The following is a 16,858-nucleotide window of genomic DNA, read 5'->3' as shown; positions in this document are numbered from 1 at the left end:
ACTCATGGAAGGCCAAACAAAATGCGAAAAATGTGCTAAGTGTAAGAAGTGTATCATATGCCAAACTTGTATGGGGCTACTTGATCAACATAAGTCGACAACTAGACTTACTCAGTTTCTTGTGGCACTTCGATCGAAGTTTGATGGTGTGAGTGCCATATTGCATCATCCCCTCTTGCCCTCAGTTATTAATGCTCTAGCTAAGTTGATTGCAGTAGAGACCGGGATAATGTCTCTCGAAGCTTATCCTTCCAGTGACAGTGTCATGGCCACTCTTCGACAGTTGGGTGGCAAAGGAGATGGCAAGATTGGGAGGTAGAGGTGATGTGAGCTCTGTCCAATGTTATTATTATAAGGGATATGTCCCAGAGTTATCGGAAGCGCCTAGGCAAAAGGGGAAGCGCGCTTCAGAAGCGTGAAACGTCGTGCTTCCGAAGCTTGAGGGTGTAAACACCCCAAATTTTCCACATCCATTCTCAAATAACCCTCCTTGTGCAGTGCCAACCCTGTTAGGTCAGTGTAGGAGTCAAACCCTGAGTCAGTTTTAGAAAATCACCATTTTACCCATTTTTATTAGGAAAATTACCATTTTACCCCTAGGTCATCCCGGACCCCAGTCAGTCGGAGTCAACCAAGCTCATTGGTCAGTTCAAGACAGTTAGAATATCAGTCATCTCAAGCTCATCTGAGCTCACAATGAACAGACCATTTTCATTTCTGACCATTCCTGCCAAAATGGGATCATTTCTTCAAAAATGAGCTCATTTCTCACTTGAATCCAAGCCAATTGTCTCTAAGTCAGTCATTCTCAGTCAGTCATGTTCCCCAGAGTCTAACTTGAGCTCACCAGGAGTTCAAGTGCTCCAGTTTCAGTTCAAAACCATTTCCAAGTGTCTAGGAGCCCATTTTAGTCCATTTTAGCTCTTTCAGCTGAAATTGAGCTGAGTTCAGTCAATTGAGCTAGTGTTCAAGCTTTGATTTTAGTTCATATCAGTATTACTGACCTTTGTTCTAGCTCAAACTCAGTTCAGGTTCGTAATTCACTTCACTCTAGTGATCATTCCGTACCATTTCTCTAAAAATGGCAGCTTTTCTTGAAAATTCAGTCGGAAAGGTCAGTTGAGTCAGTGCCTGGTCTGTTCATTTGAGTTCTGAAACTCTAAAACCCAGCTCAATCCATCTCACTTCAGTTCAATCCAGCTCGAACCCCAATTTTCAGTGTCACTCTGACCCAGTAGAGTCCCGAAAACCATTTCTTGAGCTATTTTGCAAATTTTATCAATTTTAATGCTTTTTAAACTGGTACAAGTGTCAATCGGGGTCTGACATCCAAAATTCTTTATTCAAGGTTAGCATTTCGCATAACATTTCATGTCATTTCTCATCATTTCATATCATTTCTCAGCATTTCATAACATTTCATCACATTTCATTTCATTTTCGAAGTCCAGAACTCTAGCTTTATAAATTTCAATCCAGATTGAGTTTTAAAAGTTTTCAAAAATCAATTTCAAACCTCGGGTTTCCAAAATTGACATTTTCACCCCGGGAGTCTAAATTTGGAAATATTTTCTCAAGAAAAATAATCTGGATTTCTTTCAAAATCAAATTTTCAAGTTTTACATTGGATTTTCTTCGCAACGAGCTATTAAACTTCAAAATCTGAGCTCGTTTCAAAAACTGCCAAAAATAGCTCATTTTGTTGGAAGCATTTTCTCGAGAAAAACAAAATGGATTTCTTTCAAAATTACATTTTTAAATTCTACATTGGATTTGCTTCGCAACGGGGTATTGAACTTCAAAATCCAAGCTCGTTTCAAAAACTACCAAAAATAGCTCATTTTTTTGAAAATATTTTCTCGAGAAAAACAATCTGGATTTCTTTCAAAATCAAATTTTTAAATTCTACACTAGATTTGCTTCGCGATGGGGTATTGAACTTCAAAATCCGAGCTCGTTTTAAAAACTGCCAAAAATAGCTCGTTTCGCGTAGAAATTTTCTGAAAAGACTATTTTACCCCTCTAATCTTCAAAATGAATTTCAAAATTGAAATTTGGACCCGCTCTGAGATGGCCCATTCATTTACATTTCTGTTTTATTAAAAAAAAACAAAAAAAAAGATTTTTTTTATTTGTTTGTTTTGTTTTTATTAATTTTTATTTATTTATTTTATTTTAGAGAGGTGGGACCCACAAGATGGTCACCCAAACCTCCAGCCCCTCTTTTCTTCTTCTTTCCTTTCTTCCCTTTTCTTTCCCTTTCTTCTTTTTCTTTTCTCTTTTCTTTCTTTTTCCCTTCTTCTTCCTCTTTCCTTTTCTTTTTCTTCTTCCCTTCTTTCTTTCCCCTTTCTTCCTTACCTCCTTTCCATCTTTTTCAAAGGGAGAAGGCTACAGCCAATTCACGTAGGCTGTTTCATGAAACAATATTAGAAACTTAGGTTTTGATTTTTATCAAAACCTAAGTTGTCATAAGAAAAAAAAGGGATCCATACGGCTGGCTGAATTCTCTCTCTCTCTCTCTCTCTCTATTCTTCCCACCTTGGCTGCTCCAGCCACAACACCCTTTCTCCTTCATCACAGCCTTCTTTGGTGGCAGCAAGAGCCCATCCAGCCAGCAGCATAGAAGCTCCACCACAGCAACTCTCCTCTTGGCTGCAACTTCCAGCCATTGATGCCATCGCCAAGCTCCATCTCCAGCAAGCTTCAACATCTACCAACGTCAAGGCAGCCTCCTTCATCCCATTGATCCCACAGCTCCATCATCCAACCACCACCATTGATCCAGCTGGTGCAGCTATTCCAGCCACCTGCAGGCCTTCTTGCATCCAAAGCAGCCAGCCACTTCAACACTGCAGCCACCTCTTCCAAAGCAGCCAGCCACTTCAACACTGCAGCCACCTCTTCCAAGGGATGCCCAGCTGCTTCCCTACTTGCTCCAACCTTCATCGCTAATTGAAGCCTTAGTGAAGCTCTAGCCGAGCCTCCTCCTACGCCACACCATTGCAGCTCCTTTACCTTCAACTTCCCTCAAACAAGTGTAGCAGATCTACAACCTTCCTTCCATCATCACCACAGCCACTACTCATTTCACCAAGGTACCAAGGTAAGATCCATTCTTATGTTATTGAAGCTTTCATCAAATTTTGCTAATATCGGGTGATTGAAAGAGAATGTTAAAAGGCTATGTTCATGTGAATGCTGGGCAGTTAGTTCAAAAAAAAAGAAAAGAAAATGAGTCTATAATGATGTGGGAGCTTCTTTCATGATTATAAGTGTTAGGAAGTAAGAAAAACACATACTGCATGTATATGGGCTAAGATAAAGAAAGATTCATCTAATCGATAGATTGAATCTTTTGTTTCATAAGCCAACATCAAGAAAATGAATCATGTCCCCCATTGAATTTCGTTTAGTCTTATATTTTATGAAATTTTTCAGTTTATTAGCCTTTTCATTCATGCCATATAGATTTCATTACTACTTAACTTAGAATGTTTAAATTGTCATTTTGGTATGAAATCCATGCACTATTTCACGTGCATTTATTCATTAATAAATTTTGTAAATTGTATGGCTATTAGATCTACGTGTCTTTGATCTTCTGAAAAAAACCCAAGTCTAATCTGGTTTTGTAACTCCATTTAGAAAATCAAACTCTAAATCGGGTTTTCTGTCTCTCTGAGATTTCAATTTCTGCTTTAACAGAAAAGAACCTCCGGCACCACCCTCATGGGAAATTCAAATCGTCCTCCAAAAATCATAGTAGATTCATCATTGAATCTACTAATGATCTGGAAATTTTGAGGTTTTTCCAGTCAGTTTTGATCTCTGTAAAAAATCGGATTTCTCAGACCTCTGGGAAAATCTCGATTTTCTTTTGTCAGGATATAGACAGATCTTAATGCACCGACTCCTCCAAATCTGTAGTCTGTCTGCAAAAACTTTAAACATGAAAGTTGTTCCTAACATAATTTCCTGTCATTTCCCAAAATTTGGAAATTTTTGGATCTGTTTCATTATTTTTCCCGGATTTTATCTTTCTGTCTAACAGATTCCAATGTCCAGAAATTCCAGAGATTTAGGTCTCTGATAGCAGTGTGTCCTTTTCCAAACCGTAACCCTAATCCCAATAGTGTCAAAAGATAAAATCTTACTCTATTTGTCAGGGACATTTTCCCACAATTTCAGCCATTTTCCCATCTGTCTGCCATTTTTCCCACATTTTCTACCGAAACCTATCTGTTTCCTTCATTTACTAGAGTCGCCGGATTCCGATCCGACTTGCCGGAGTGGTACAGCTCCGACCATAGGTCAAAACCAGAAAGTGTAAAAGGCAAAAATCTTTGCCTTACTGTCCTCTGTCATCCCATAAAAGTTTGGAAATTTTAATGGAAGTTTGATATCCTAAATCCCCTTTAGAATCAATATTTTAGGCAAAAATCATGAAATTTAGGGTTTTTATTTGAATTTCCATATTTAAAAATACAAAAAAATTAGATTTTCGAGCTTCATTCTGTTTTTAGGGTTATTTTAGGTGTCCATGCCAAATTTGGTTTAATTCCAAGTTCATTTGCTCTATGTGTTAGTTTATCTTTAAATTCAGAAGCGAAAATCAAGCGAAATCAGGTTAAATTCGATATTTTATGATATTTTTGCCATTTTAGGGTTTTTATCATGTACATAAGCATGTAGATTCATATTAGGGTTAATTTCAATCTCATTTTCATTTCATATTTTTCAATTTTGCAAAATTTATTTCAGAAAACCCTGGTTTCAAGGCCATAGTCTTGTTATCGGGGGTATTTTGGTCATTTTGACCTAAATTTCGAAATTTCAATTTCTAATTCTCTAAAATTTCATGCATATCATCATATTTCATCATATTATGTTTGATTTATTTCATTTAATTTTCAAATTTCCAAAATTTACAAAAAATTCTTTCAAAAAACCCTGATTTCAAGGTCATCAGGGGTATTTTGGTCATTTTGACCCCAATTTCGAATTTTCAAGTTTATTTTCGAAATTTATTCATTATTCATCATGTTTATATCAAAGGGGGTATGATTTTGGGTTTATATCTTAATAATATCCGATAATTTCCCATATTTTCGGATAAATTCAGAAAAACCTACATTTTTGTGCTAACCTTGTTTTCTAGTTTTGCAGGAATATTCAAGAAGAAGATTTTATTTTCTTATTTTATTTCAATTCAATGTAACATCAAATGTAATAATTTGGAATAAGAGTTACATTTCTGCTTAGAATAGGGTTGCATTGCATATAGTTTAATTTATGCAAATTTTAATATGTGATGTATGATTCATGCACATTATTTCAAATCCACTATGGTTTACACGAATGGCACGTGCACAAGCTTTTATGGAGTTTATAAACTCGGTGGGATTCGTATTTATGGCCATAGTCAGAATACGAAAAAAACCAAGATTTATGATCTTCATATTAGCCACATTCAGCCTACACACTTAGGCTAACTTCAAAAATGCACTGCATTTTTCAAAACTTTAAAAGGATTTCTCAATTTCTTAATTGAAATTCCCTTTTCAAATTCATATTCATTCATTCATATCATTTAAATTGTATTATTCTCAAATTCATTTTCCAATTTCAATTTCAGAAAATTCAATTTTCTCAAGAATTTCCAAGTCTTTGTCAGGATCTGATTTTCTCAAAATCCTAAGTTTTCAAATGACATTTCAAAGCATTTCCCAAGTTCAAATCAAGATTTTCCTATGTTTTCAAATTCTCAAATTTCAAAATCCCAAGTTTTCAGAAATCGATTTTCTCATATTTTCCAATTTTCCTGAGAATTCATTTTCCATTTCAAAAGTCATTTTCCAATAAATTTCTTAGATTTTCTCAAGATTCTCAAATCCATTTTCTCATAAAAGCAATTCCAAGTTTCCAATCTCAAAACCAATTTTCTCAGTTTTTCAAGCTTTCCTGAGAAATCACTTTTCAATGCAAATTTCTGATTTCCAATGAAATTCAATGATTTTCCCAAAAACTCCAATTTCAAGCACTTTTCCAATCATTTTTCCAAATGCATTTCAATTTTCCAAAGCAAACATCATAGTTTCTCAAACTTGCATTTTTTAAAATTTCATAGCACAAGCCTGATTCTTTGTGCATTCTAGGAAAAATAGAGCATAATTTAGCTATTTGAGTCAAATTAAAGCACGTAATTGATCCTTGGTTCAATTACCCCTGGTAAAGGCGCCAGGAACGGTTGAACCTCGTACCGACAGGCGGATCCCATTCCACGGAATTTTCCCGTAAATTTTAAAAACGGAGGCGAGTAATTTTTAAAACCAATTTCAAAACTTTGGTCGAGTTTGACTCGCGAAATTCGTTTCTCTCTCGCAAGGGAGGGGAAAAATTTTGCGATGATAACAGAGGGGAAGCGTCCCCCTTTTTGGGAAGCGTGCTTCCCATTTATGGGAAGCACGCTTCCCCATTTTTTTTCATTTTTTCCGCTTCTCTCTCGCTTCTGGTTCACTTCCTAGGTCGCTTCCGGTTCGCTTGCGAGACGGTTCAAAATTTTCTTCTAAGTGGTCCCACGCTTCCCCGCTTCCTAAATTTTTGAAAGTGCCTCGCTTCCTGCTCCCGCTTCCTCGACTGGTAACTCTAATATGTCCACATGAAGCGCTCATGTCTGGTGTTGAGAAAGAAAAGAGGTGGAGCTCTTATAGCTGCATCAGATGGAGAGGGTGTTAAGTCTAAATTTCTAATGATGCCCTTGCTGATAGTAACACTCAAAGTGTCTCTTGCAGAAGATGCAACAACAGATTCAACAATTGCAACTTCTTGCTCAATCAATCGTAACCTCTTCTTCTGCTACTCCTTCCTCTGGTACTGCATTTGCATGTATTTTAGATTATTTTTCTAGTTGGTTAATATACTCATAAGTTTTCTGTCATATGACAACTCATGAGCCTCTTTTAACAAATTGTCGTCCTTGCAGTGGTATTTTCACATTGCATATGGTTCCTCTATGTCCATTTCAAAAGTCGGTTCCATTACTTCTAGCTCTTGTTGTTCCTTTTAAAATGTATATATATAGTTATATATATTCACATATATATATATATATATATATGTATATATAACTATTTTTATTAATGTTTTTTGTATTGCCCATTAGGGGCATTTTTATGAGACATTCAGTCTCGTGGTTTGGATGGAGATTACTCGCGTTGTCCTATCTTTGGCAGTGTTACGTGGGTGACACATCTTTCAGTTAGATGTTAAAAATGCTTTCCTACATGGAGACTTATACGAGGAAGTGTATATGAAACATCCTCTTGGGTACTCGGAAGGAGATCCAAAGACCTCAATGCTTAGATTGAGAAAGGCTATCTACAGTCTCAAGCAGGCTTCTCGGGCACAGTTCGAAACCTTCAGTTAAGTAGTAAAAACTCTGGGTTTTGAAAGGATTCACTGCGACCACTCTTTATTCGTGCAAAAGGTATATTCGAATATCACAATTATCCTTGTTTATGTTGATGACATTATCATTACAGAAAATAAGTCATTGTTGCACAAAGCCTTTCACACGAAAGATTTGGGACCTCTTTGGTTTTTCCTTGGCCTGCAAGTGGACCAACAATCAGATAGACTCATTCTTTTCCAGCAAAAATATGCCATAGATATTTTGCATCGAAATGGTATGCTGCAATGTAAACCCATAGACACTCTAATGGCTGCTCATACTCTTCTCATTGCAGATTTAGTTGATGATACCGATTTGCTGAAAAAGGCTTAGTGAATAAATCTACTACTTGATCTTCGCCACGAACGAACATGGGACAAGTTTCCTTCAATTTGACTCTCTCTAACAAATGATGATCAATTTTCACATGCTTCATTTTGCCATGTTGAACGGGATTAGTGAAAATAGAAACCGCACTTCGATTGTCACAATAGACTAGGGTCCTGAAAATGACCTGGTGTAAGCCACATAAAATGTGCTTAATCCAAGTGACTTCAGCGGTCACGACCACCATAGCTCGATATTCTGCCTCAGTGCTAGATCTTGCAACCGTTTTTTATTTTCTGTTTGCCCAAGAAAAAAGGTGGGAGTCTAAATAAATCTCATAACCTGTAACATATCTTCTTGTAGTTGGATCATGGGCCCAATCAGCATCCGAATATGCAATCGCCTTGATTGAATGGTGGGTAGGCATATGATGTGATTTAATATAGACTATCCCATCATAAATAGTACCTTTAATGTACCAGAGGATACGCTTAACTGCTTCTAGGTGCTTTGTTTGATGTCTATGCATGAACTGAGAAACCTGATCTGTCCATGGTTCTCCATCATGTTCAGTTTGAGGGGGCATGTTAGAATATGTACAATAATGGATTTGGTCGGTTTAGATCTAGATCTATATACCCATTATGTACTTTTAACATAATAGTCATATAAATAGAAAAACACGCCACCCACCTAGGGTGACACCTCTTTTGGGATTTCTCACTTTCTCTTCCATCTTCTTTCTTCTTGTTTTGTTGTTTGTACAAAGAATCGTATTCCGAAGGCGTTCTTACAAATAGATTCATCAAGATTTCCTGAAACGTCATGCTACATATGAAAGGAACAATCTAACACTTCCATGTCAAGAAATTTGAATGATTTAGCTTTTCAAAGACAAGTTGAGGAAGAAAATTTGAAGAAAAAATGGATTGAGAAGCGGTCAAATCCATAACGAAATACAACTAGAAGAATAGAGGATAAAATTGAAGGAAAACAGGCAAAGCAAGACAGATCACGGGAAGACCCGAATTCACGAGCATGGGACAAAAATATTTTATTTTCACCCCAAAACAAGATATATGATCGAGAATAAATAAGATTGCAAAATTAGATGATCACCAAAACCAATATGCAGTGAAGAAGGATGAAGAGACACAATAAAGGGGCAACAAGAACACGATTCCCAATGTGGGAACTCGTGCGGTATTACTTTCCATTATATTGAAACAATTACATATTTGCCCAGAACTAAATCACTACTATACATTTAACATAAGGGCAAATGAGGAAACAATAAAAATAAACAAATATGTACATCTTCCCACAGTTTGGATCTTGATGCAACGAGGGTACGATGCTTTCACGAAACAGATGCTGTCACTGCTAATCTTCAACGCGGTGACAAAAAAAATGAACGACCTTGTAATAGGTTTGACGTTGACAGTGAACTTTGTGTGCACGTTCAGTCGTGCGGTAGCAAAACAGTCAATGGGAATACAGAGTAAAGGATCTGATCAATCGATCAGATCTATAATGTATTTAATGGATTGATAAAGATTACAACGAATAAAGGTAAATGACAAATCAAACTGATAAATAATGGCTGAGTGCAAGATATAATGAATTCAACGTGAAAGAAAGGACGCTGCAGTAAAAGCCAACAGAAAAGGAAACGCTGATAGAAGAAGACAAAGAGGGGAATACGAATAAACTAAAACAATGAACGACTGCTGGAATGAAAGAAATAACCCAATAAAGAAAATGAATGGAAGTAAAGATGCTGCAACATAATAAGGGACATAAATGCAGTTAGCCAAAAGGTTGTTATGGGCTGAACGTGACAGAGAAAGAAAAATAAAGAAACAGAAAGAAAGTAAAGACTGTTGCAACCAAAACTGACAGTTCATTAAACAAATGAAAAGGCTGACAAAAGTAAAGGTTGTTGCAAACAACTGACAGAGCAATAATAACAAAAGGAAAACAACAAAGGCGTCAGACTGTAAAAGAAAACAATAAAAAAATAAGGAAAAGAAAACTGCTGAAGAAAGGAAAGCTGCGGCTGTGATTTTTGAAATTTTCTGTGCGCATGCAACCCTAAGAGGGTCTATTTAAAAGTGTTTGGCGGCAGTTGGATCCGGGTCTCGGGTCCGGTCCCGAACCCCAGACGACTTCTGAGTGTTGCTGGATATGGGGGCGTCCCGGCGTGTACTTTCTATGCTCGTGGACATCTCGAACCTGCTCTGCATCAGATCTGGATCCAAAGTGGGTCAGGCCTAGCGTCATCTCTCAATATTTTGCACTTTAAGGGCTCTAAGGCTCATAGACTATTGATCTTGCTGCAATGCGGAAGCAAGCAGCGATGAATTGATTTTAAAGTGAAATAAGAATTCAAAAGCGATATGAGAATCAAATTGGAAGCAAGCAAAATGAGAATCAAAATGGAAGGTGAATAAAAGCTAAAATAAAAATTTCTTAATTTCATGATTTTTTAGTTTTAACAATTATTCTTTTGTCAAGATCTAAAAATGATAGTTACCAATTTAGAGAAAGCACATGAGAAGTGAGTGGGAAGCATGAGAGAAAGTAGATAACATGAAAATAAATGCGAGAGGACGTATAGGAAGCATAGACAAAGCATAATAGAAGCGTGGGAGAATCGAGATTCCCCATCAAATTTTGGAAGTGAGGAGTGTCGCGCTTCCAAAATGAGCTTCCGAGAAGCGTGTCTTCCACCTATCTAAGAAGCTTCTGGTAACTTTGGTCCTATCTTAAAATCATTTAAAGTTCTCTCTCTCTCTCTCTCTCCATCAGTGTTGTATCACAGCGTACCATACGATATGATACACATCATATATTTTGGGATTTCTGATACAATACACCTCCATATCTCAATACGGGCATCACACTGATACAGCGTGTATCTTACGATATGCCCCGGTATGGGCATATCTTATGATACACAATTAGTGCAATTTAAGTTGAACTGATTCCAATTATTATTATTATTTTTTTTAAACATATAAGGCTACTTAGGGCCAATTCATAATTTCATACTCATTCCTAAACATCTTGAGAGTGATTTGAAGGTGATTTCTCACAAGAAAAAGATGAAAATGATGATAATAATTATGTTTGACATTATCTAGTTTGTTTTTATTTGAATTTTAAAAAACTTATTCATGTAATTTTTAAGTATTGAAAAACACTGTGATTTTGTTTTTTTATGTAAACACGCTCTATTATGAGTCTCATGATTTATTAGCTTTGCTTAGTTGTTTAATATGAATATTATTTCATAGTTTACATTTTTCTTGTGAGATATGCATGCTATTCATAGCAATATTATCTTGATTATTGAGTGTTTGATGTCTCATGCAACTCATAATTGTTTGATATGTGATATTATGGTTGTATCCTGTGTAATTCATCAATGTTTCGTGTTGTGAATTTTTTAGAAATGTCCTGATTCTTTTTAGTTTTTTGGATTTTTTTATCAAAAAATGCAATTTTTTATGATATGATACTAATCTTATTTTGGGCCCGGCCAATATGGGTTACTGTATGCTTTTTACAACCTTGCTCTCCACATTAAATGTGCGTGTGTTTTGGTGTTAGGATGGGAAGGGTTTATAATCATCACTATCAATAAGTTGCAAGAGTTATTTGCTTAATGAGCGCCTGTAGATGTGGCTATCATTGTTTATATATTAGGAAGAATGCTTTGGACGAAATTGTTTCAGTGTAACTGCTGTATGAGCTATTGTTTTGAAACTTAAAAAACTGTCCAAGCTTTAGATACAAAAATTCCTAATGTAAAGCACATTTTCCACTAAATGAACAAAAAATTCAATGAACATTTAAAAACTAATATATAACTTGTCTGTTTGATAGTATGGTACTACTGCTGATTTTGAATAAATAAATAGATAGTGTGTGTGAGATGTGTAACTTCCTAGCTATCTTTACACCCGTACCTCCTTTATCAATGATCTGTCATTAGGGGCCTTAGCTGGTGATCCAAGCTGTTCCTCTTTTGATCACGAAGCTTATTTCATTGGCCAGCCTTGACTTTTGTAGGTGCCTGTTCAAGGCAAGGGGAATTTCTGGTGGAGTGGTGACATGCATAGAGATTAAAAAGAGCACTATCGGCTAAAGCACTCTGCTGGACCGTGCGCGCGCGTGTGTGTGTGTGTGTGGGGGGGGTGCATGCGAGCACTATTAGTGTTGCACTGTCAGATGACAAAGTTGAATGCCACTTGAAAATTGCCAATAGCTAGCAGCCCTTTTCACCCAGCAAGGAGCTTTAATGGTTCCTGTGGACATGAATAACGACTGTTGGTTATGTCTCATTTGTCCCATGCTGAAAAAGTGGCTCCATCTGTCTTTTCTCCATTGGTGATTGTGGTATGTTCTGGAACAAGTATGGTGATAATTGATTTACAGAATAGTGGCACCCATTGAATTTCTTTTCAAATAACAAAGTCATGAGTGCAGTATTGTCTAAAATGCAGCAATTTCAAATTTCTCCTTTTGGTAGAAATTCCATATATTGAGTTACACCAGGGTTATGGATATCTTCTTGTTTCATTCTAAGATGTTGAAAATTATTCAGATTTGCTTGTCTTTTTGGTCTTTCTCTTCCTTGATATACTCTCATGTATCTCAAAAGTATGTTTCACTTATACACCATTTCAGACATCAATTTATATTCTTGTGCATCTCAATGGTAACTTTATAAATCTTGCAGTTATACAGCAATTCAGACAGCTTAAATAATATGTCAAAAAAAGCAGAAAATGAATTATCTGCAGAGAAAGCTTTTATGGCACCCCATGTACTTGCCATCTCTGCAACTCCTATTCCACGAACGCTAGCCCTGCTTTTGTATGGAGATATGTCTCTAAGCCAAGTATGTGGCACTTTCTTTGTTCATTTTCAAGTTTTGGTTCCATTCTTTTAGATTTGTTGCGATTACTTTAGTATACTGAGTATATTATTTATCTCTTTTTAATAAAATTTCTTTATTTTCTTGTTATCTGCATGTAGTATTTAGATACACAGCAAATTTCAATACTATTTATGACCTGGGATTTCTTAGGTTCATCTTTTCTACAGACTGGAATATTGAACATCCATTTATTCTCTTATCCTGCATTTACTTTCTTGCACCCAAGTATTCAGAGTATTTGTTTATCCAGGTTGTAAAGTGCATTCATAATGAATTGTAAACAATTGTGAACAAGCTTGATTGTAAATGTAAAAGAATAAAATAACTTAAGGAAACTAAGAGAAATGAAAATGTTCAAAAATAACTAATGGGAAAAAAATAATGACAGCTGATCAACATTGCACTAATGCATGAATAGAGAAATAAAAGAGGAGAAATTAATTAATGAAAAGATCAAGGCTGCAAGTTACCAGCACATGAACTGATAAATGACTATATATATAGGAACTTAAAATGTTAGATACACTAATAGCATATATATACTGCCATATTCATAATGGGCTTCAAAACTAAGTTGTCAAAAGATTGTAAGGCTGCAATGACAACCTTGCACCTTGAAGTGCGGTATGTGTACTTGCACAAGCAGCTCTCTTCTCAAATAATATGCTATAAGCCTTTAAGTTAGTGGACAGTAATGCCCCTGGCATCACTTCTTATTACTTGGAGTCTTGTGTGTCTATAGACAATATGATAAGTTGTTGAATGGATCTTCACTATATAGATGGAAGGATGTGAATTGTGAGCCCTCTGAAAATCAGTTGTCTGATTTTTGAAGTTCCAAGGGCTGATGTATTGCAACAGATTTGGCGGTTGTTACTAAACAATCATACCTCCTGGAGATTTTGTGAACAGCCTATACACATGAATTTTGTCGCAATAGTAGATTTACTACAGCTGTTGTGAGATGTGGCAAATATTTTTCCTTTTCTTTTACTAACTTATCTTTTCCCTTTGCTTTTTTTTCTCTTGTCACTCAGATTACTGATTTACCGCCTGGCAGGCTGCCAGTAGAGACATATGCTTTTGAAGGAAATCAGGTTGGATTAGAAAAAATGTACCAGGTGATAATTTTTATTTCACTATTGAACAGTTCTCTTGCCTTATTTTAAGGTGGCATATGAATGTATATCTATGTAACAGGGATTCGGCTAGCAGGGTGCTGCACCCGCGTCGACACGACTCGACACGGGTGCAGGTGCGGCACCGGGTGCGGTCAACCCAACCCTGGGTGCGTTGACCGCACCCAGGGTCATTTTTGTTCATTTTTTTTATTAATTGGACCCCCCTTTCTGCAAGGGCAAAAACTATGAATCAGGCTCTACAACTCATCAGCTTGACCCCTCCCCTACACAAATTTTAAATTATATATATATATATATATATATATATATTGCCGCACCCCCGCACCCAAGTTTTTTTAAAGTGACGCACCCGCACCCATGTGACATAGATGTATATCTAAGTCTGATTAGCTGGGTCTTAGCAATTTTTTGGTGTTAGAGTGTGGACAGAAACCTGGTAAGGTTCTAGCAGAGTATCAACTAGTGACGTGGAGGGTCGAAGGTGGAAAACCTTTAAGCATAGATGCTTCAGAACTTCATTCAATCTTGTTCTTTTACTAATTCCAATTTAACCTGTTCCATTGAACTCAATATCAAGTTTTTGGTAGCACTGTAGTGGAATGGTTTACCTATCAGTGCTTGGTATCATTCTTACTATAAAGCGGCAGTGGGAAAGGACCATGTCCGCCAAATTGATTTAGGCATTTTTTATTATTTTCTTAACTTAAAATTTCATAATAAAAGTATTTTTTATCAATGTTGTTGATTTTCTCGTGTGAAACTGTTTTTTGTTACATAATAAGAGTTGTCATTACTATTTTATTCAAGGTTTCTTTTAGACCTTATTTTATGGATCTTGGCTTTACTCAGATGATGCAGAATGAGTTGCAAACAGGTGGAAAAGTCTATCTTGTGTATCCAGTGATAGAAGAATCTGAGCATCTGCCTCAGCTCCGTGCAGCTGCTGCAGACCTTGCATCGATATGTACTAAGTTCCAGGTTTATCAGTGTGGGCTTCTGCATGGTCGCATGAAGAGTGATGAGAAGGAAGCAGCATTGCGAAAGTTCCGATCTGGGGAAATTCAAATACTTCTTTCAACTCTTGTGATTGAGATAGGGGTTGATGTTCCTGATGCATCTATGATGGTTGTGATGAATGCAGAGAGGTTTGGAATAGCTCAGTTGCACCAACTGAGAGGTCGTGTTGGGCGTGGATCACGGAAGTCTACATGTATCTTTTTATCATCATCTGGTGGGACTTTGGGTCGTCTAAAGGTATTAGAAGAGTCATCTGATGGTTTTTATCTGGCAAATATGGACCTTCTTCATCGTGGACCAGGTGATTTGCTTGGAAAGAAGCAGTCTGGGCATCTTCCTGATTTTCCTATTGCTAGATTAGAGTTTGATGGAAATATCCTAAAAGAAGCTCAGCTTGCTGCATTGGTAATCTTCTTACTATAGTCACGCATTCTTTTGCATAAACAGGACTTGATTTTGGAGACTGACGGATATCACCAGCTCTCATGGGATGAGGGACCTGGTTGTCCCTCCACAGTTTGTTGCCTTATGTGTTCGAATGGTTCTAAACATGTTTTCAGTTTGGCAATTGTTATTTTCATGTCAGAAAAATTTTCCATTACTAGCTTATCTGCTGAAATGTTGCTTACCGAAGTCTTTGCTTGTGTATACAAGACCCATATCAGGTGTTATGCAGTTTATTACATATATAAGACTACCTACCACACTAGCATATTTCAATTGTTAGACACTTACATCATCATTATGAACTGATTTTATATTTGAATCATATGGAGTGCATGCAGGTGAACAATTATAAATATCTCTATTTTTTAATAATTTTTTTGATGTATTGTGATTGGCTTAATCCAATGCCATTGCTATTTCTCACAATTTTGATTCCTAAAACAACACCTTCAGCACCCAAATCTTTCATACAAAGCATAGAAGATAGAAAACTTTTTGTTTGGTTCACTCATTCATTAGAACACAAAACAAGCATGCCGTCCATATATAAACAAATTATAATAACAGAATATGATGTACTTTAGTGTAAACACTTTTATAAGCATCGTGAAGTTTTAAACCATGATTTACCTGAGCACTATCAAAATTTTCATTTTTCAAGCTTGTAACTTTGACCGTAGGGACCAAAGTATTCATATCTCTTATTTAGTTTAACTTAATTGATCCTAAGGCATTGCAGACAATTCTATCAAACATTAGTTTTAGCTGTGGCTGTAGTTTATACCATTGCAAATCATGTTTGATCGGAATATAACCGGTAGCTCTATAAAATGCAGAAAATTTTGGGTTCTCATTGTGGACTAGATGATTTGCCAAAGCTAAAAGCGGAGCTTAGCATGCGGCATCCTCTTTGCTTGCTGGGAGATTGATCCCATCTGCCTATTGAAGATGAAGTGAAGGTGGAGCTGCTGTAAAGATTTAGCCGAGCCTCTAGGCGAGCTGGTAAGCTTGGGAACCATTTTATGAGACCCTCTTTAAAAAATTGTTAGTCTACTCAAGTCTTTTGTTTTCTTTCTTTTTCCCTCTCCTGGAGAACGTGTTTCTTTTAATCTATGCTTTTAGAGGTTTCAAATGCTGGGGACTAAAATTTAACCCTCCTTTTTTTCCCCTCTCCTGCATGGGATATAGTTTTTGGTTAATCTCATGTACACATCTGGGGCCCTTTGCTAAACCTAATTGTAGGGGTGATCATTAATTGCAATTTTCATTTTTGGTGGATGAAATTTTTTATTTTTAAAGTTTGCATTCAAATTGTCCAAGATTATAGTTATTCAATCTACAACTTAAACGATGGCTTTACATTATTTCTGGCATGTTCTTCAGTTGATTTCACTTTCGGAGTGTCGTTTCAAACTCCCAAGTTACTGTGACATGCACTGGGTCTGTACTTTGGAAGTGTATCAGATGCATCTACTTTAAAATCATTGAGCATAATGCAGCTAATCTTGTCGTATTAGATCCTGTTGA

General features: G+C 36.4%; 1 protein-coding gene across 6 annotated transcripts in view; it reads left to right on the top strand.

Moving 5' to 3' along the window:
* LOC149841459 (DEAD/DEAH box RNA helicase family protein) overlaps positions 1–16,614 on the top strand; it is a 62,892-nt gene extending 46,278 nt beyond the window's left edge. For 5 of the 6 annotated variants that reach the window (XM_090003850.1, XM_090003849.1, XM_090003848.1 and 2 more), the window contains 4 exons: positions 12,525–12,686; positions 13,763–13,846; positions 14,717–15,289; positions 16,168–16,614. In XM_090003850.1, the coding sequence (XP_089859976.1) occupies positions 12,525–12,686; positions 13,763–13,846; positions 14,717–15,289; positions 16,168–16,260 (912 nt within the window). In that variant the 3' untranslated portion in view covers positions 16,261–16,614. The remainder of the gene's footprint in view (positions 1–12,524; positions 12,687–13,762; positions 13,847–14,716; positions 15,290–16,167) is intronic. The other variant, XM_090003851.1, reaches the window with a different exon arrangement.
* The last annotated feature ends 244 nt before the right edge of the window (positions 16,615–16,858 follow it).

This window comes from Nuphar pumila, chromosome 4 (assembly GCF_984573655.1).
Source record: "Nuphar pumila chromosome 4, dmNupPumi1.hap1.1, whole genome shotgun sequence".
In the NCBI taxonomy this organism is placed as follows: domain Eukaryota; kingdom Viridiplantae; phylum Streptophyta; class Magnoliopsida; order Nymphaeales; family Nymphaeaceae; genus Nuphar; species Nuphar pumila.
Note: the sequence above shows the minus strand (reverse complement) of the source record. Positions and strands in the feature narration are given on the sequence as shown.